The 21941-nt window shown below is 50.6% G+C and overlaps 1 protein-coding gene across 2 annotated transcripts; it reads left to right on the plus strand.

Annotated features, from left to right (window-relative positions):
- Positions 1–25: 25 nt before the first annotated feature.
- Positions 26–21537, plus strand: LOC117589864 (histone-lysine N-methyltransferase trithorax). Of its 2 annotated transcripts, XM_034282132.1 has the most exons (9): positions 26–664; positions 6539–7094; positions 8065–9081; positions 9738–10851; positions 10914–11120; positions 11188–19768; positions 19835–19968; positions 20031–20206; positions 20274–21537. In XM_034282132.1, the coding sequence occupies exons 3-9, from the start codon at positions 8185–8187 to the stop codon at positions 20445–20447; spliced, it is 11283 nt and encodes a 3760-aa protein (XP_034138023.1). In that variant the 5' UTR covers positions 26–664; positions 6539–7094; positions 8065–8184; the 3' UTR covers positions 20448–21537. The 2 variants fall into 2 exon arrangements, with proteins under 2 accessions (XP_034138023.1, XP_034138024.1); XM_034282133.1 differs by lacking the exons at positions 6539–7094; positions 8065–9081 and having other exon boundaries at positions 27–664.
- The last annotated feature ends 404 nt before the right edge of the window (positions 21538–21941 follow it).

The following is a 21941-nucleotide window of genomic DNA, read 5'->3' on the forward strand; positions in this document are numbered from 1 at the left end:
AACATCCCTATGTAGAGAGAGAGAAAAAACTTTGTTCGCTCTCTCGGTCGTCTTCTGTTCCCGTTTTCGCTCGTTAAAAATGCTGAAAATATCCATAATAATTGTAAAACTAATGTGAAATGTGTGTATGAGTGCTGCAGGCAGTGTCTGATGGTGAAATATAATTGAATTTCCAAAGCGCAAATGCCAGAAAGTGTGAAAATCCAAATGGTGCTGCAAACCTGATTTGTGTAAAGAAGAAGCAGGCATTTTTCATCGTCGTAAAAATACATACATGCAGACACATGCACGCACACAGCCATAAATCTATAGCTGTGTGTGTATATGCGAAACGCGCGGGCGCGAAAGAGAGCAAGAGCGTGAACGAGAGCAATAGTAGTAGTCGGTATTTGTAAATGTTCGTGTGTTCTGGTGTTGTTTTGTGAGAGAGGCGCGCGGCGAATGTGAAAGCCAAAGCAAAAACCAAGAAATAAGTGAACGAAAATAAAAACGAAAAATCGCCGTTCGTCGTCCCCCTATCGTCTCTGTCCCCTGTCAAACTCTTTGTGTGTTCTGTGATTGTTTCGTGCATGTTTGGCACACCGAAAAAGGGTGTATAAAATCGGCCTAAATTGGATATAGGATATATATTAAATGCAGCCCCTCTGCCTGTTCTGATCAAAAGGTAATTAAAAGAGATCCGAGCGATGCGCCTGGACTTGGCGGATGAGTCAGTGTCGGTCCCTGTATTGTGCACGTTGATATTGATTTGACTTCTAACACACACATTTCCATCCTCCATATCCATATACATTATCCATTATTCATACATATTTACTAACACCCGTACGTACACCTTTTAGTGAGTAGATTTTAGATTGTTGATTTACCGCTGGAATGCAAAGGTGAAATGCAAATTGAGCACCAGCCTTCCCACTCGTACAACAAATACAGTTACTTTATGACCAAATCAGAGTTTCTATGGTACACGTTAGTCGCACCCACTCCCTCTCGCACACGCCCAAGCCCACCCGCAAGACAGCATGCCATAAATAACAGTTAATGTGACCAAGCTAATTGTTTTTGTGGTCGTTTCAATTAAAGTACTGGCGAAACGAGACAGCAGACACGATTGCTGCAGGAAGAGTAATTGTAGACTTGATCGTTTAACGTAATAAGAATGTTCATTAAGCAGATCTGTTATTATTCGGCTACATTATGCTCATATTTGATCAAATTAATGTCGTGATCTGGACCTCTTATTTACTGCCAAACGCATGCATCCCAAATTGCACTTGTGCTCCTTTATCGTTTAGGAGGTACTTGAAATCTTGAATTCTGCAGCTCTCTTCACTCTCCCACTGTCCTCTAATTGTCCATCTCCCTCTCGCTTACGCACACCAGGGCCAAGTGTTTGTATAACTAAAAATTGATCTGCCGCCGCTGTTGCTGCTGCTGCCGCTGTTGCTGCTGCTGCCGCTGTCGCTGAAGTTTTTAATAAATTATACAATAAAATGAGAAACGATCACAGCGGCAGACCGCTAAAACGATCGATGGCTGCTGCTCGTTGTTTTTGTTGTTGTTGAATAATTACTAAATAAATGTGTATTTATGTACATATACATATGTATATCTGGTGTTGACGCCATTTTTGTTGCTATCGAAAAGGCAAATTCCAAATCTTGTGAGAGAGTGTGTCTGTGTGTTTGTTTGTGAATTTAAGTTCGTGAGAAACTACGCGCCAAATAACATTCGAGGCGTAAAATGAGTAATTGCGCATATAAAAAACTGTGCCTTGCCTCTCAAAGAATCAATAAATCAGGGGGAGTCCGAAGGAACAGCAGGCCAGTGGGCGGAAGAGTCTAATGTAATTCTGATTCCGGTGCCCATTTTACGCTCCACTGATCCACGCTGCAGCAGCACTTACTCTTTGAACACCCCTCGCCAAAATATTAATTTTCGTTAGTTCTTGTTGCTGAATGTGGAGAGGGAGGGAAGCTGTGCAGCGGCCAACTGGGTTACCTTACCCACCACCACCACCACACATCACCACCAATACCAAGGAGAAACAGATGTCCCAATACTCACACACACATTCCCATATATTTAGTTCGGCTGCTGTTTCGTGTTTCGTGGCAAATTGGACATCTCATCATCATCATCAAACTGCGTTTCACGCTCAACTCTTAATGCCGCCCATTAATGGCCCAGAGAGATACTCTATTTTAATGGCCCGCAGCAATACCAGCACCAATGCTCTCTCACACCTTTTGCATTTTATTGGCGCGCACATTTTTCATGTTTCACCTTTTGCTGCGTGTTTTGACTTACACATACACACAAGCAGAAACACGAGCGAGTGAGCGCACACACCCCCGCATGCTCTCTCATTCATTTCCCCCCTCTAATTGTCTGTTGTGGTTCGGCTCTCTTCAGGTTGCTGCTCTCTTTCTTTCCATCTCTTTTTGAGGTGAGCGCCAAGCTCATTGTTGCTTGTTTTGTGCCCGTCTTTCTCTTCTTCTTCAGCTTCTGGCCATTGTCTTTCTCTCTTGCTCTCTTATCCTGTCTCTTATTGTTGCACACGTATTTAAGGCATTTTTGCATAATTTCATACAAATTTACATATTTTATGTAGCTCTGAAGCGCTCTCGTTTGTGGCAGACTTCGATTTTTTTTCTTTGCTGCTCAACTTGTCAGTCGTGTTTGTTATGAGTGTGCGAGTGTATGCAGATAGTTGTCTATTGGGTGCCTGTGCTGTGTATGTGAGTGGGAGGGGGTGTTGTTGGCGCTGCTGCTGTATCTGTGATTGTCGTGCTCGTGTTTATGGCTCTTAATCGTTCGGCAGTCGATTCGGTTTTCAATCGTCGTTACCTGGTCTGCTCTCTGCCTCCAGCTGTCTCCCTCTGGTTTCTTGTGCTGCCCTGCTGTCTGTCTTTGCTCTCCTCTGGCATGCTGCTTGACTTTAATCTTCTCAATTACTCGCAATTTGCAAGTTGTATGAGCGCGCCTCTTAGGTGGGGTGTTGGTCATGAGGGGCAAGAGTCGGGGGTATGGTATGCCTGTCCCTGTCTGTCTGCCAGTCCCCATCCCCGCTTGCTTGCTTGTGTGCCTGAGTGTATTCCGTTTCATTTTGCTTTTGCCATTCTTCTTATTCATGTTTTTGTACATTTTTGCGCTTGTTTTGATTTCTTAATCTTTTTACCATAATTGATGGCAATTAAATTAAAGGTGTGTGAGTGGGTCTCTCTCACTGCCTCTCTGAGGGGCTTTGTTTGTATATGTGTGTGTGTTTGCGGCCTCGTCGTGTTTGCTCGGCTGTCTGCTCTGTCTACTGCCGCTGCTCGTCTGTTCGGGCCGGTTCGATGTCGCTGTCGATGTCGTTCGAATTGGCCAGCTCTCTGGGGCTCGCCGTTGGAGATTGTTGCTTGTCATCCTCCACCTCTTCTACTCCCCGCCACCGTCACAGCTCTCGCGTGAATAGCTTGCGACCGTATGACACTCACAATTGGATTAATTCATTAAAAGAGTGTAAAGCCATAAAAGCATTTTGAGATAATCAGCCTGATTAGAGGGAGAGCAATCGTTGTCTAAATGACTGCTTCTACAACTTTCCAGATTATTCTTCAGCTAAGGAGATTATGCTACCGATTTTTGTTTACAAACAGGATTAAAATCAAAACATTTATTTCAGTTGAATAAGTTAATATTTCAATTGTACTTCTATAATGTGATCAAATTCGCAACGTTTTGCATAAACTTGTCAGTCCACATCCAACTCCTCTAGTCAGTGTCAAACAGTTGCATCTAAAAAAGGTGAGTGTCACACAGGCATAGGCTGTCGTGTCATTCAAATTGCATTCTCCCATCAAAATTCACTCTTTTTTTTTTGCGCCTCTCTTGTTTGGGACCTGCTTGCGTTTTGTCATTTTTGTGCGGCCTTTTATTGATTTGTTCAGATTATTTGCGGCTGGGCGAGCTGTCTCTTTCTCTCTCTCCTGCAATCCATCTCTCCTGGGTGGGGTTTGCCTTGGTTTGATCTGGCGCTGGGACTGCTACTGGGTAGCATACTATAATTAAAGCGATTTAGTTAATTGATGTCAACACACAGCGTGCTAAGCATTCTGTTTCTTGCCACTGCTTTGTGTCTGCCACTGTGTCTTTGTGTGCGTGTGTGCCTCTGTGTGTGTGTTTGTGTTTCTCAGGCCCAATTTGTGTGCAATTTGTTGGCGAGTGTTTATACCTGGTAATCTTTGAGAACAATAGGGTATATTGTACTCATAATATTGTATGTAACAGGCATACAAATCATGCACACCTGGATATAGAGGAGATCAATCACATTTTCTATGTGTACCGAAAGGACTTTTCAAATATTGACACCAAAATATCAACCAAAATATTCATCGCAGTTGAACGATGGGCAATCTTTTGGTCGGTATATTCAACTATTTAGTGCCTGCCTGACTGCCTGCCCCCCCGTGAATGTGTATTAAATTGTTGACAATTGTTTTGAGCTTGAGAGAATTAACCTTTAGTTTGTTATGTCATGTTATTTGCTTTGTGCTTGAGCTTTTGTTGGGCTTTTGTGTGTCGCCATTAAATAGATACTAATATTGCAGTTATACTGTTGTCGTTGCAAAATATCTAATTATTTATTGCTTATTGTTGAATAGACATTTAAATAGACAGTACGTTTCGTTTTGGTAAGGCAGCTGAGGCAGTCTGTGAATAAGGTGAATAATTAAAAGGAAAGATACATCTTTTTCGATCAGAAATTTGAATGAAAACAATTCAAGAGTCCCTCGGTTCTGCTTTGTCATCCTATTGGACATGCGAACTGTCATATACATACTTTTGAATCGGAGTGTACTGAAGCTAGAGGCCTCATAAAATCCACAACCCATAAGTAAGTCTGATCCAAAGGCCATAATTAACTGCATCATTTGCATCAGTCTATTAGAGTCTTTAGAATCAAGTGTTTATATTTTTACAATCAACACTTCAATCATCAATGCGAATCAAATGATTATCGATTGAATATGCAAATTATTCATATACCACTCGTATGCATATTCAATAACCAATTCAATCCGTGCGCACACATTCGAGCCAACTCCGGCAACGGCAATTAGTGTAATCGCTATGCCAATATACATCGAGGAGTGCTATCCAATTAAGCTTAGCCCCGGGGCTTACATCATGCCAAACGTTCAACTGTTCGGACCATAAAGACACTACACAGCCCGTCAAAAGCAACAACTAAAAGGAAATTAAATAAAAAATAGAGGAACATCGACAAATGAAATCACAAATCGCAAACAGACACATAACCGGAGACAGCGACAGAGCCAGAGCCAGAGCCAGAGACATCGACTCACGTACAGTGGGTGGTGCACACATGCACACGCTGACCTGTTTGTCCCGGTTCAGTCAGCGGGGGGACTACAGCCCACTATGTTCAGTTCAGTCATGCATACAGATACAAAATGTAACTAAATTGACTTGCTGCCGACTCCCCTGCCGACTGCGGAGTACAGTTGACAAGATTGACTAACTAACAAGCCAAGCAAACACATCCAAAACCAAAAAAAACTAAACCAAACTAAAACTAAATCAACCACTGACAAGAAACACCTTTGGCTCGAAACAGGAGTAAAAACACATAAAACACAAAAAAAAAAATATAACAAGCAATAAATGTGCCTTGTGAATGACGAAACAATTGATACCCTTAAAAAGTAAATGTGAACTCCAGATATCCGTTAAGAGTGGAAGGTTCCAGTGGGAGTGAATCATACGAGTTTTGTGAGGTTTCAATGAAAATCTGAGCCTGGGCTATTTCAATTAAAAAATTGTCAAATATCATCACAATTTTCTTCAGAATAGTAGGTTTACGTTCCAAGTCGGATTTGTTCTCATTCAAAGCATTCGATCATTCCTGTTACCACTATATAAAATACAGTATGTAGTACTCCGATCCTTGCACCTCTATTTTATATCGTTGTGCAGAAAAAAATATTCAGAAATCTTAAATTGGTTCTGATCACAGTTTTTTATATGGTCGCCAAGTCTTCCTTCCCTTTCTTTGTGCAACTCATAAAACTAATGGGCTACAATTTGGTTAGTGTATCACAACGGAAAACAATTACCACACTGACTCATGCTCATAGGTGGTTATGGGCGGAGAATGAGGGGGAGGGCAGCCATGGAGCAGTAGTCAGTAGTCAGGCAGCATTTGAGCTCCTTGCAATCTACTCACACGAACACCCACAAACACATCCATGCACACATAATCATTGCACACCCACCCATTCACACTCTCCCACGCACACACCACCACACCACACCACACTCTCCAATCTCACACTCTCCATTAAAAGTCAACTTTCAACTTCTGTGTGTTTGCCCAACTGCGACGAAGCGAACTAATAAATTTCTACTTTGTTTTCTCTCTCTCCCCAACACGTACCAACCCCCTCAAACCACACATACCTCCAAACCTCAACCCGAAACCCCAACCCGAACCCCAACCCCAACCCACTCTCAATCATTTTTGCAGATTGAAGAAAACTCTGCCAAATAGCAGAGACACAAACTTGTTTGCGCCAGTGTGTGTGAGTTCGTTTGTTGGTATAGTTTTTGTGAAGGAATGGCAATGATGTAGTAGACCAGAGCTGATGATGATCCGATCCCGATAATGATGATGACGGAATGATGGTGATAATGAGCATGATGAGGCCGCAGGGGCAGACCCAGAACGCGGGCTTCTGCCACAGCAACAGCTACAGCCAGCGCTAGCAACAACAGCAGCAGAGAAGTTAAGGCGAAGTTTTTCGCGGAAAGTACAGCAACACAGCAATGTGGAAAATTGTAAATACTACGAAGAAGAGCAAAAACGGAGAACGCAGAAAAACTAAACGCGCAAAAAGAAGAATTTTCTCTCACTCTCCTTCTCCTGTCACCCAGCCTTAAAGGCCAAAAAGAGCTAGCGAGAGAGAGAGATAGAGACAGAGCAACAGCAGCAAAAAAAAACTGTCGTAAAAAGGCAGTCATAAAGGAAAAACCCACCACTTAATAGTGGCCCACAACAACAACATCACCCAGCAACAACAACTGTAAGAATTTCAATTTCCAGCAAAAAAAAAAATAGAAAAGAGAAACAAAAGCAGCAGCAGCAATAGCAACAGCAACAACAATGCAAAACGAGAAAATCCTGGCAGAGAAAAAGTTCAAGTCTGAAGTAGAAAAACCACTTAAAACGTCGATGAAACGTCCACGGGACAGAGCGACAGCGACCAAAACGGACGGACAGGACTGAGAGAGAGAGCAGAGCAGAGCAAAGCATAAGAGAGAGAGAGAGTTCAAGAGTGTCTTAAAAAGGAGTCTGTGGTAGAGAGAGAGAGAGAGAGCGCGGTGTGTCGCGCGTGCTATAAGGAGCAGCAGGGGCAGTTGTGTTTGGAGGGGCGCTGCTCTGCCGCATATTTAGTGGTAGGAAAGGTGGTACTTGGTGGTGTGTGTGAGTTTGTGTTTTCTGGTGGTCACGCAAGACGTGCCAGCGGCAACGTAAACGCCAGAGCGAAACAAAGGCAGCTGCAATTGCACCTTTAGCGCGCTCTACTCTTGAGAGTGCAGTCGAAGGAGCGCGCAAGAGTCAGGGAGAGAGAGTAGCGGAGCGAGAAAAAGAGAGAGAGAGAGCTCAGACAAAGCCGAGGCTTGACGCGTTGTCGCGCTTTGACGTCACCTTCGGCTTTATTCGAAATTCGCAAAGCAAGGAACGAGGAACGGAACGAGGAGCGCGCGCGAATAAAAAAACCAAGACGCAAGTGGGGAGAAAAAAAGAAACCGAAGAAGAAGGAGATTGAGATGGTGTGCAGCTAGAGCCGAAACAGGAACGAGCATAAACGAGTCGGTCGTAGCGTACCGAAAGGGGGGAAAATTGACGCATTCCACAGACGCGCGGTTCGGTTACAGAGGGGGACAAAAACGCATATTGTTGCTGTTGTCGTCGTTGTTGCTGCTGCAATACCGGTATTTCTGTTGAGTGTCTCTCACGTGAACCGTGTGTTTCTCTCTGTCTTTATACAGTGTGTGGGAGCCAGGAAAGCACAGTGCCGCCAACCTGCTCCGATATCCAAGTGATACCCGCAGCGTAGCCCCCAACAATCGAAGGCAAATGCAACAAACAAGCGGAAAAACAACTCTATTATGGGCCGCTCCAAGTTTCCCGGAAAACCCTCCAAGTCGATCAATCGGAAGCGGATAAGTGTCCTGCAATTGGAGGAAGATGCTGCTGCTACAGAAGCAGCCACGGAGCAACAGCAGCAGCAGTCGCAACAGCAGCAGAGTGGACAGAGTGCTGGATCGGCGGCTGGACGGGAGAAGGGTAACAATTGTGATAACGACGAGGATGACAATGCCCCAGGCGGTGCCTCCATCAGTGGTGCAGGCAGCGGAGGTGGCAGTTCCTCCACGAGTACTGGAGCCACAAGCAGTAACAGTGGCGGTGGCAGCAATGGTTCGACAGGAGGAACCACCAATGGCAGCGGTGTCAATGGCAGCGGCGGTGCAGGGACACATCACAAGAGTGCAAGCACAGAGCACGCTGAAGATCTCCAGGACGAGGAGGATGAGGACGATGACAGTGCCAGTACCAGTGGCAGTCACAATGGCGAAAAGAGGACGCCAGCAGGCCCCACTGTTGCCGGTCCCTTTGTGGTCAGCAGTGCATTGCTGCAGCGTGCCCGAAAGGGGGGAAACAAAAAGTTTAAGAACTTGAATCTGGCCCGAGGCGAGGTGATGCTGCCCTCAACATCGAAACTGAAGCAGCAGCAGCAACAACAATTGCAACTTAATTGCCCCGATGCATCCGCTGTATCCGCCTCCGCCTCCGCCTCTGCCTTAGCCTCTGCCAGCTCTGTGCCCGTCGCCTCCTCCTGCTCACCTTCCTCTGCTGTGGCAGCGTCTCCCCCAGCGACATTGCCACCTGGTGGCGTCTCACCTAGTGGAGGGGCAGCAGCAGCAGCAGCAGCAGTAGGAGACGTAGGAGGAGGAGGAGTTGGGAACGCCAGGTCTGTGGTGGAATCGGTCGAAGATGTTGCATTGGTAAGTCTCGTTTGTTGGTCTGTGTGATGTGGTGGCTGGATGCTCTCTACCTCTGTGTTTCGCTTTATTTATGAATAAGTTTAAGCCGCTTTTCCACTGCTACTTCCCCAACCCCTTATACCTGCTTTCCCCCCCTCAATCCCACTGATAGTCAGAGATTTTGCTGGACTGGGGATTGCGTGTGCTGCCAACCCCTCGCAGAATGTAAATAAAGAAGAGGGTAAAACCCCTCTCGCCCAGTCTACTCCCTTTTCCCATGTTTCTCCCGCTTGCTTGCTGCTTACCTGCTTAATTGGCTTTTATGACGTTTTAGCGCTCTTTGCAACTGCCACATGTGCGGCGTCGTGTCCATGTCTGGTGTGTGTCTGTACCCCATTCGGTGGCACATACTTAGTAACTTGTTTTTAGACTTAAACCGTAGCCGGAGTTCGCCTGCTGCCTTTCCGCTTGTTTCATTTTCAGTTTCATTTGCCAGTTTGCCTTATTCCCCCTATTCCTATCCTATCTGTAGCTATGCCATCCGCCCTTTTACCCCCTTTGCCTGCTCCGTAGTTAGTGCATGAATTATTGATTTGTGGCAGAAGGAAACCCCTCGCTTACCCCCCCCTTGCACTTTATTTCTGAACACCCTTTAACGTGTCTCCGCACTCTTGCAGAAGCGCAGGTTGAGCGAAATGCCCACCGAAGGAGGCCCAGCCACAGAGGCGGCCACTGCTGCTGCAACAGCAGCTGGAAATGGAGCAGCAGCGACAGCAGGATCTGCAGGCAGTCCGAAATCAAACACAGCTGCAGCCACAGCGACAGCGACAGCTCCTGCACCTCCCATCAAACAAAAGAAAACGGTGACATTCAGAAATGTCCTCGAGACGAGCGATGACAAATCGGTGGTAAAGCGATTCTACAATCCGGATAATCGCACGCCCCTCGTCTCGATAATGAAGAAGGATTCACTGAACCGCACCATGGCCTACTCCCGCAGCGGCGAGTGCATCGTGCGTCCCTCCATTCTCTCCAAGATACTCAATGGGAACTCGAACATTGACAAACTGAATTCCCTCAAGTTTCGATCGGCCCCGCCAGCAGGCCAGGAGTCTGCAGTAGGAGGAGGCTCCTCCAGCACAAATGTATTTGGTTTGTCGCGTGCCTTTGGGGCGCCCATGGAGGAGGATGAGGGCGAGTCGGGCGGCGTCACATTTCGGCGGAATGAGTCTGAGGATGAGGACATGGATGACGATGAGGCAAGCGATGATGCCGACGAGCAGCTGGACGAGGATGATGGGCAGGAGCAGGACAACGATGAGGCTGCCTCGGAGGAGAAGAGTGCCAGCGAGGAGATGCCCGAAAAGGATGGCACCTCCTCCTCTTCCTCCTCATCCGAGGAGAAGCAACTTGTGCTGGATTCACACTTTGTCCTGCCCAAGCGCAGCACCCGCTCCTCGAGAATCATCAAGCCCAACAAGCGGCTGCTCGAGGAGGGTGCCATCAGCAGGAATGCCACGCCCAAAGCCAAGCCCAAGAATTACTTTGGCCTGGATGCAGAAACCTCTTTGTCCGCCTCTAGGAAGGAGACATTTCCCAGCTTTGGGGGCCTGAAGCTCAATAGCAGCAGCAGCGGAGGTAGTAGCGGAGCCAGCAGCAGCTTTGTGCTCCGCCAGCCGCGTCTTCAGTTCCAGATGGACACAAAACCGACAGCAGCCTTTGGTGCCACATCCCCGCACAGTGCCATTTCGCCAACAGGAGGACTGTCCTTTGGCACACTCGCATCGACAGGTGAGGCAGCAACAAAAACTCTATTTCTAGATCCTTACTAATCCTTTGTATCCTCCCGCTAGGCGCTCCAACGACCTGCGCTGTGTGCTGCACAGCTGTCAGCAGCAAGGAGGTGGCACAGGAGCGCAAATACGGGATTGTCGCCTGCGATGTGTGCCGCAAATTCATCTCAAAGATGACCAAGAAATCCATATCGGCCAACGCGAGCTCCAGTGCATCCTCCACTTCGGCTAGTGCCTCCACGCAGCTGCAGTGCAAGGGAACAGATGGTAAGTGGTCCTGGAGGTCTCTAGGATAGGATAAACCCAACTTATCCCCATTTGATCAACCCAATAGGAACCGCCTGCAGCATACATTCGCCGAAGAGCAGCTTGCTGAAGAACTTTAAGAAGCTCTACAAGGAACGATGCCCCGCCTGCTGGCTGAAGAAGTGCCTAGTGTCGTTCCAGCTGCCGGCGGCGCACAGGAGTCGATTGGCCGCCATTCTGCCAGCGAATATGGCGCCCAGGGAGGAGAAATCTGCAACGGAATTGCTATCCCCCACGGGAGTAGGAGGAGGTGTAGCAAGTTTGCGCTTCACACCCAGCAGTTCCACTGGCAGCAGCGGATCCTCCAGCTCCAGCTCATCTGCGACGGCGACGGCAACATCCTCTGTCAAGTGGAAATCAAATGCAGATACCACATCTGCGCCAGTGTCTGCGATGACGTCGATCAAGTCGAATCCTTTGGCGGAGAACAATGTGACCTTTGGCAGCATGCCACTCCTGCGACCCGCCATTCTCGAGAAGCCTTTGTTCCTGAAGATTAACAATGCGACGGATCAAAAGGTGACCTCCACAGATGCGGATAAGCCTGCAACAAGTCCCAATCCAGAGGCAAAGGCCACGCGAAAGTCAAGCAAACAGGAGAAGGAAAAGGAGAAGGCCAGGGACTTGGAGAGCGAGGAAACGCCTGCACCAGAAGCCGCTCAAAGGGAAGAACAGCAGCAGCAGCCAGAACAGGAGGCCACTGGAACTGCAGGCCAAACAGAAGAAGCAGCAGGAGGGGACACACTCAAGAGGCAAAGGATCGATCTGAAGGGTCCACGGGTGAAGCATGTCTGCCGCAGTGCCTCCATAGTTCTGGGCCAGCCACTGGCAACTTTTGGCGAGGATCAGGAGGGGGAGCAGCAGCAGCAGCAACAGAACGAAGCTCCTGCAGTGCCAACATCTTCGGGAGCAGCTGCAGACAAGGCAGCTCCTATGTTGACGGATGAAAATGATAATTGTGCCAGCTGCACGACAACGGGAACGGGAGCAGCGACAACAGCAGCAACAGCAACGGCAACGTCTCCCGCCAGTGAATATACCAAGGCCAAGAATACTCAAACAGAGGCTAAGAAGGGAGGCATCAAAGTCACAACTAGAACCTCTTCCGTCTCCAGCCTGAAGCCAAGGAACGGAGACATCATCACAGGCGGCACCAACAGCAGCAGCAGCCAACAGTCGTCGGTGATGCCAGCAGCTGGCGTTGGATCAAGCAGAAGGACAAAGGAACGCCAGCAGCAGCAGCAACAGCTGCAGCGGACACTCATCTCGATAGACTTCTGGGAGAACTACGATCCAGCGGAGGTATGTCAGACGGGCTTCGGACTGATTGTCACGGAGACTGTGGCCCAGCGGGCGCTGTGCTTCCTGTGCGGATCCACGGGTCTGGATCCGCTGATCTTTTGTGCCTGCTGCTGTGAGCCGTATCATCAGTATTGCGTGCAGGATGAGTACAATCTGAAGCACAGCTCCTTCGAGGACACAACGCTGATGAACAGCCTGCTGGAGACGTCGCTGAGTGCGGCCCACTCGTCGCTCAATCAGCTGACGCAGCGCCTCAATTGGCTGTGCCCGCGCTGCACCGTGTGCTACACCTGCAACATGTCCTCGGGCTCGAAGGTGAGGTGCCAAAAGTGCCAGAAAAATTACCACAGCACATGCCTGGGCACCAGCAAGCGGCTGCTCGGAGCGGACAGGCCACTCATCTGCGTTAACTGCCTGAAGTGCAAGTCATGCAGCACAACGAAAGTCTCGAAATTTGTGGGCAACCTGCCCATGTGCACGGGCTGCTTTAAGCTGCGAAAAAAAGGCAACTACTGCCCGATCTGCCAGAAGTGCTACGACGACAATGACTTTGATCTGAAGATGATGGAGTGCGGCGACTGCAACCAGTGGGTGCACTCCAAGTGCGAGGGCCTCAGCGACGAGCAGTACAATCTGCTCAGCACGCTGCCCGAATCGATTGAGTTCATTTGCAAGAAGTGCGCCCGCCGCTCGGACAATTCGCGCCTGAAGGCCGACGAGTGGCGGCAGGCGGTCATGGAGGAGTTCAAGGCCAGTCTGTACAGTGTCCTGAAGCTGCTCAGTAAATCGCGACAGGCGTGCGCACTCCTCAAGCTCAGTCCCAGGAAGAAGCTGCGCTGCACGTGCGGAGCGGCGGGTCAGCAGGGCAAACTGCAGCCGAAGGCTTTGCAGTTTAGCAGCAGCAGCTCGGACAATGGCCTCGGCAGCGACGGGGAGTCGCAGAACAGCGACGATGTCTACGAGTTCAAGGAGCAGTCGAGGAATATAAATCTGCACAACTCCAAGGGCAGATCAGCATCCTCGTCAAAGTCCTGCTCGTGCCAGCAGCAGCAGCAGCAGCCGCTGTCGCAGTCCTTCAGCCTGGTGGACATCAAGCAGAAGATTGCGGGCAATGCGTACGTCTCGCTGGCGGAATTCAACTACGACATGAGCCAGGTGATACAGCAGAGCCACTGCGACGAGCTGGACATTGCCTACAAGGAGCTGCTGTGCGAGCAGTTCCCCTGGTTCCAGAACGAGACGAAGGCCTGCACGGATGCCCTCGAGGAGGACATGTTCGAGTCGAGCCGCTACGAGGATCAACTGCAGATGCAGCAGCAGCAACAGGAGACGGGCCCCTGTTCCTCCTCCTCCGTGTACGCAGAGCACTCGTCCTCGTCGCAGATGGTGCGCTCGGGTGTGCTGGACATACCCCTCGAGGAGGTGGACGATCTCGGCAGCGGTTGCGGCATCAAAATGCGCCTGGACACGCGCGTCTGCCTGTTTTGCCGCAAGAGCGGTGAAGGTCTCTCGGGCGAGGAGGCCCGACTGCTGTACTGCGGCCACGACTGTTGGGTGCACACAAACTGCGCCATGTGGTCCGCCGAGGTTTTCGAGGAGATTGATGGCTCGCTGCAGAATGTCCACAGTGCTGTGGCCCGCGGGCGGATGATCAAGTGCACCGTTTGCGGTAATCGCGGCGCCACCGTTGGCTGCAATGTGCGCTCCTGCGGCGAGCATTATCACTATCCCTGTGCGAGGAGCATCGAGTGCGCCTTCCTCACGGACAAGTCCATGTACTGTCCGACGCATGCGAGGAATGGCAATGCCCTCCGGGCCAATGGCTCGCCCAGCGTCACGTACGAGTCCAACTTTGAGGTCTCCCGCCCCGTCTATGTGGAGCTGGATCGCAAGCGGAAGAAGCTGATTGAACCGTCGAAGGTGCAGTTCCACATTGGATCTCTGGAGGTGCGGCAGCTTGGCTCGATTGTGCCGCGTTTCTCCGACTCCTACGAGGCTGTGGTGCCCATCAATTTCCTGTGCAGCCGCCTCTACTGGTCCTCCAAGGAACCCTGGAAGATTGTCGAGTACACGGTGCGCACCATCATCCAGAACAGCTGCTCTTCGACCCTCCAGGCGCTGGATGTGGGACGCAACTACACGGTGGATCACACGAATCCCAATGGCCAAGTTGTGCAGCTGGGACTGGCGCAAATCGCACGCTGGCACAGCAGTCTGGCCTCGAGGAGTGACCTGCTGGCAGCCACAGACGGCGCAGACGGTTGGAGCGAGTATCCCCATCCACATCCCAATTCGTGTGTCCCACCGGATGAGAATACGGAGGAGGAGCCGCAACAGAATGCTGATTTGTTGCCGCCAGAGATCAAGGATGCCATATTCGAGGATCTGCCGCACGAGCTGCTCGACGGCATCTCCATGCTGGACATTTTCATGTACGAGGATCTGGCGGACAAGTCCGATCTGTTTGCCATCAGCGAACAGTCTAAGGACGGCACCAGCGCGGCACAGGGTGCGCCAGCGCAGCCACATCCCATCTGCGACGAGGACACGCGCAACTCGAACACCAGTCTGGGTGGCGGCGGCGGCGGCGGTGGCAACTGCTGGCCCGCCAGCAATCCCGTGGAGGATGCCATGCTCTGCGCTGCCGCCCGCAGCTCCGCCCAGGTGCAGGTGCTCAAGACGCGCGCCTGGCCCAAGCTGGACGGCAACAGTGTGGCGGCCATTAAGCGGCGCAAACTCTCCAAGAACCTGGCCGAGGGCGTGCTGCTCAGCCTGAGCCAGCAGCAGCGTTCCAAGAAGGAAATGGCAACCGTGGCGGGTGTCTCACGTCGCCAGTCGATCAGCGAGGAGGCCTCCACATCGACGATGCGCAGCAAGAGCTTCACATGGAGCGCGGCCAAGCGTTACTTTGAAAAGTCTGGCGGCCAGGAGGCCGGCGGCAGCAGGGAGGAGCCCGCAAAGATGCGCATCATGCAGATGGACGGCGTGGACGATTCCATTACGGAATTCCGTATAATCGGCGGCGATGGAAACCTGTCGACGGCGCAGTTTACGGGGCAGGTGAAGTGCGATCGGTGCCAGTGCACGTACCGCAACTACGACTCCTTCCAGCGGCATTTGCACAACTGCGAGCAGATGTCCGCCAGCGAATCGGAGTCGGAGCATGCCCACGCCCAGCAGCTAAGCGCCGAGAGCCTCAACGAGCTGCAGAAGCAGGCCCTGGCCGGTGCCACGCTCGGAAATTTGGGCGGATTCAATTACCTACAGACGACATCCTTCCCGCAGGTGCAGAGTCTGGGATCCTTGAGCCAGTTCGGGCTACAGGGATTGCAGCAGGTTCAGCTGCAGCCGCAGTCGCTGGGCAACGGCTTCTTCCTGTCGTCGCAGCCGACGAACCACCAGGCGACGAGCAACGGAACGGACGAGCTGCAGATCTATGCCAACTCCCTGCAGAATCTGGCCGCCAATCTGGGCGGCGGATTCACGCTGTCGCAGCCCCAAGTGACGACACAGCAGCAGCCACAACTCATTGCGGTGTCCACCAATCCGGATGGCACACAGCAGTTCATTCAGCTGCCGCAAGCGACAACGGCGCCGGCTGCGACCTACCAGACGCTGCAGGCCACCAACTCGGACAAGAAGATTGTTCTGCCGCTGAATGGTGCGGGCAAACCGCTCAAAACTGTGGCCACCAAGGCCGGCCAGCAGGCGACGGCTGCGGCCAAGCAGAAGCAACTCAAGTCCGGCGGTGGCCATCACCAGGTGAAGCCCATTCAGGCCAAGTTACAGCCACAACCGCAGCAACAGCACCACCAAGTGCACCATCAGCAGCAGCAGCAGCATCATCCAGGGATTACAGTTTCCAGCAACGGACAGCTGCTGGGGCAGGGCATGCTGCAGCCGCAGCTGCTCTTCCAGAGCAATGCCCAGCAGCAGCATCCGCAGCTGATCCTCCCGCAGCACACACAGCCGCAGAACATAATCTCCTTTGTGACGGGCGACGGCAGCCAGGGCCAGCCACTTCAGTACATCTCGATACCGACGACGAACGACTTTAAGCCCCAGCAACAGGCGGCGCCCACATTCCTGACTGCAGCACCGGGTGGCGGGGCCACCACCACCTACCTGCAGACAGATGCTAGCGGAAACCTCGTGCTAACAACAGCGCCCTCCAACTCGGGTCTGCAGATGCTGCAGGCGCAGCCGCAGGTGATTGGAACGCTCATCCAGCCGCAGACGCTGCAACTGGCCACAACATCGGCGGGCGGAGATCCATCGAATGGCATTCAGAATGGATCGAATGTGCAGCAGCCACTTATCCTTGGGGGAGCGACTGGCGGCGGTGCGACGGGACTGGAGTTTGCCACTGGCGGACCGCAGGTCATACTGGCCACGCAGCCCATGTACTACGGCCTCGAGACGATTGTCCAGAACACGGTGATGTCCTCGCAGCAATTTGTGTCCACGGCCATGCCTGGTGTACTCAGCCAGAATGCCAGCTTCTCGGCCACCACAACGCAGGTGTTCCAGGCGAGCAAAATCGAACCGATTGTGGATCTGCCCGCTGGCTATGTGGTGCTCAACAATGCGGCAGATGGCAGTGGTTCGGGTGCCACATTCCTCAATGCCGCCAGTGTGATCCAGCAGCAACAGCAGCAGAGCCAGGAGGAGCTGCTGCAGAATGCCAACTTTCAGTTCCAGACTGTGCCTCACTCATCCGCGTCTACGGATTACTCCTCTGCGCCACTGGTGGTCACCGCGAAGATTCCACCCGTTACGCAGGTGAAGCGAGCGACGAATTCAAAGGCCAACAACATGTCCAACGGTGGGGGAGTGGGCAAGGTGCCGCCACAGCCGCAGGTCGTGAACAAGGTGCTGCCCACCAGCATAGCCACACAGCAGGCACAGCATCAGCAGCAACTGAAGCAAGCAGCGGCGGCAGCAGCAGGCAAGCAGCAGCAACAGGGCGCAGGAACTCAGGGGCAGATTAAGAGCAAGGCCACGGCGGGATCCACGTGCGGAGCGCCGCCCAGCATTGCCTCAAAGCCGCTGCAGAAGAAAACGAATCTGATACGACCCATCCACAAGCTGGAGGTGAAGCCAAAGCTGATGAAGCCAACGCCCAAGCAACAGCAGCAGCAGCAGCAACAATCGATCCCTGTCATGCAACAGCAGCAGCAGCAGCAGCAACATCCACAGGTGCAGCAACATCCACAGGTGCAGCAACCGCCTGTGCTTAGCCAAGTGCCCGCCAAGGTAACAATCATACAACAGCAGCCGCATCAGCAGCAGCATCAGCGGCAACAACAGCAGCCACAGCTGATGCAACAGCAGCAGCAACCACAGCAGCAGCAGCAACATCTGATACAGCAGCCACAGCAGCAGCAGCAGCAGCAGATAATCATCCAGCAGCTGCCGCAGCAATCACAGCCAGCGTTGCCCATCATCACCATTGCCGAGGCGCCAGCAACAATGTCCGCGCAATTTGTGATGGACACCCAAGTGCTCGAGCAACAGCAGCAGCAGCAGCCGGAGATGATCAATCGATTGCAGCACTTTGCTGGCAGCAGTTCGCTGCCCACCAATGTGGTGAATCCTTTGCAGCTGCAGGCAACGCCCTGCACCAGCATCACAATGACGAGCACGAGCACCACCAGCACGACGACCAGCATCAACTGTCGACCCACAAACCGCGTGTTGCCTATGCAGCAGCGGCAGGAGCCAGCGCCGCTGCCGAATGAGCCAGTGGTGTCATCGCCTACGCCGCCGAAACCCCTCGTGGAACAGCAGGTGAGTCTGCAGATCTCCAGTGGCAGCGTCTCCAAGTGTTATGCTCAGAAAGCGTCAGCCTCGCCATCACCCTTACCGTCGCCTGTGTACGAGGCAGAGCTCAAGGCAGCCACTGTCATGGAGAGCATCGCTCTGACCTCAATGGCCACCATAATGGAGGAGGAGGGTGACGACGAGGAGGAGGAAGAGGAGCAGCAGCCCACAGAGTCCATCTACATGGAGGGACTGTACGAGAAGCAGCAGCCGGACGTGAAGAGCGAGGTGCTGCTCATCCAGCAGCAGCAGCAACAGCAGCACCAGCACCAAATGGATCATCAGATGGTGAGCAATGGCTATCTGCTGGAGAAGCATCGCGGCTACCAGGAGGCTTCGGTGGTGCCCATGGACACGGAGAATCCCTACGACGATGAGGAACTCGATGAGGATGATGACGAGGATGATGACTTTAGCCTGAAGATGGCAACATCCGCATGCAACGATCACGAAATGTCCGACAGCGAGGAGCCGGCGGTTAAGGAGAAGATCAGCAAGATTCTGGACAACCTCACGAACGACGACTGTGCCGATTCGATAGCCACCGCCACGACAGTGGAGGTGGAGGCCACAGCGGCCGGCTATCAGCAGATGGTAGAGGATGTACTGGCCACCACTGCCGCCGCCTCGTCATCTGCCTTTGAGGCAACGGCCGAGGAAACGGCAGCCGTGGAGGCAGCCGCCAGCTACATCAATGAAATGGCCGAAGCCCATGTCCTCGAGCTGAAGGAGCTGCAAAATGGCGTCGAACTGGAGCTCAAGAAGCATCAGCAACAGCAGCAGCACCAGGAGCAGCTACGGCAGGAGACGTCCTCAAAACAGCAGCAGCAACAACAGCAGGAGGAGGAGGAGGAGAAAGCAGCCTCTTCCGTGGCCATGGAGGTGCCTTCAGCAGCGGCTCCAGAACCCCCACCACCGATACGCGAGCCGAAAAAGATCAGCGGACCACATTTGCTGTACGAGATCCAGAGCGAGGACGGCTTCACGTACAAGTCCAGCTCCATAGCCGAGATCTGGGAGAAGGTCTTCGAGGCGGTGCAGGTGGCCAGGCGGGCACACGGTCTCACGCCGCTGCCCGAGGGACCGCTGGCCGATATGGGCGGCATCCAGATGATTGGTCTGAAGACGAATGCCCTCAAGTACCTCATCGAGCAGCTGCCGGGTGTGGAGAAGTGCTCCAAGTACACGCCCAAGTACCACAAGCGCAACGGAAATGTGTCGACGGCGGCAAGTGTCGGTGGACACGCTGTCACAGGAAGTCTCTGCAGTGCAGCAGCGCTGGCCGCCGCTGTTGGGGATGCTCAAGCGTTGCTGGACTATGCCTCGGATCAGGATGAGTTGCAGGAGAATGCCTACGATTGTGCGCGCTGTGAGCCGTACACGAGTCGATCCGAATACGACATGTTCAGCTGGCTGGCATCCCGTCATCGCAAGCAGCCCATTCAGGTGTTTGTGCAGCCCTCGGATAACGAGCTGGTGCCAAGGTGAGTGGATGAACGATCTGCCCCTGTGAATTCTTACTAATATTGGATGTAAAATTGCTTTTGTAGAAGAGGAACGGGCAGCAATCTACCCATGGCCATGAAGTACCGGACTTTGAAGGAGACCTACAAGGATTATGTGGGCGTATTCCGTTCACATATCCATGGACGTGGTCTCTACTGCACGAAGGACATTGAAGCGGGTAAGTAAAAGTCTCTTTGACAGGTGTACAAACTCCTCAAATGCCAATATTTTGTTTTGCAGGTGAAATGGTCATTGAGTACGCTGGCGAGCTGATACGCTCCACGCTGACGGACAAGCGGGAGCGCTACTACGATAGTCGCGGCATCGGTTGCTACATGTTCAAGATCGATGACAACCTAGTGGTGGATGCCACCATGCGTGGCAATGCGGCGCGTTTTATCAATCACTCCTGTGAGGTGAGTACTTTTGATTGGCATTTTCTCCTGGGTTTATGGCTATTAATTTATATTGTAATTTTTGCAGCCGAATTGCTACTCAAAGGTCGTCGATATACTGGGGCATAAGCACATCATTATCTTTGCGCTGCGTCGCATTGTGCAGGGTGAGGAGCTGACATACGATTACAAGTTCCCATTTGAGGATGAGAAAATACCCTGCTCTTGTGGCTCCAAGCGATGTCGCAAGTACTTAAATTAGGGGTCCATCGATGGGCCACCCAAAAATATATAAACACACATAAAATATACTCAGTATCGGAGACAACGGAACATGAAACATGAAAACACTTGTAGTTAACGGTTATTTGCGATCTATGTTTGATCTATCGTGATATACTTTTCGTTTTATACAACAAACAAACAAACAAACAATCCCCAACCCACAACTCCCCCCCCCAATGAAAAAGTCTTAAGTAAATTATAAGAGTTAAACAGTTGATATTATTATATATCCTATATATAATCTATAACTATACACACACACACACACACACACGCATACACATACACAAATTAAGCAGCAACGAATGCAACATACGATACAACAATAATAATATCCGCAATCCCCACAAACAAGAACATATAGAAACTCGATGATGTCAGTATTCAGGGGAAAGGAATAATATAAATTAGATATAAAACTAAATAGTACTAATACAAGGGCTCTCCACCCACACAGATTCTAACAGAAAACACACACACACACACATACACATAGGATATACATATGTAGAGTAGTTGCATGGGGGGTGGGTGGGGTTTGTGGGAGAATGCAGCTCGTGAAATTAGATGACAATTGTGGGACGTTTACTTACAGGGGCTTTGTGTTAAATTGTACATATAAATCACATACGAATTATAAAAATTATAAATATATATCTACATCTATAGAGCTAAGAATTAAACCTAAACATTAAGCAAACAAAATATACAAAAAAAATGTATAACCAGATTTATGATTGAAGCTGGAGTGGAGCTGGAGTTGAAGCTGATGGAAGCAAAGCAAAGCAAACTATTTTATGTAGAAGCCCCTCTGCGTATATTTATGTTTTGTTAACAATTGTCAATACTATACTATACCGCTTCACTCGATATAGGGAGATCTAACTACATGCATAATATGTATTATGTAGCATATAGAAACCAAGCATCACCCCCTTGAAATTATTCGAAAGAACCCCAAAACAGACAGACAAACATTTTTAATTGTAATTTTAAATTGTATATTTATTCATTTATATTGTATATTTAATGCTATGCTACTCTTATACATATTTTTTTGTGCATGCTAAAATCCGAATTATTGTAAATTGTTTATTTGTCTTTGTGGCTTGTTCGAAATTTTTTTTAAATTGTAAGAGAGAGGAGCCTTCCCCTTTATATTCTAATTAGGTTTTTTTATAGCATTAGTCCGCTCTGGTATTTGTCGCGCATATATATATAGATATATATATATATATATATATTTATATTTATATTGTATAATCTTGTTAAGGCGAATCGAACGAACGAACGGATTGGATTTTGGATCGATCAATGAGCAAGGAAGTTGAGAAGTCGTCGGCGGACAGGCAAAAGTTCCATAGCATTTTTGGCAGCCATTCAAGACGCGCGCGCACTTTTTGCACGCTGTCGAGGAATTTTATATTTTTATTCCCTAAAGAAAAAAGTTTAATAAACTACAGATTAAAAT

This window comes from Drosophila guanche, unplaced genomic scaffold (genome assembly GCF_900245975.1).
Source record: "Drosophila guanche unplaced genomic scaffold, DGUA_6, whole genome shotgun sequence".
Lineage (NCBI taxonomy): Eukaryota > Metazoa > Arthropoda > Insecta > Diptera > Drosophilidae > Drosophila > Drosophila guanche.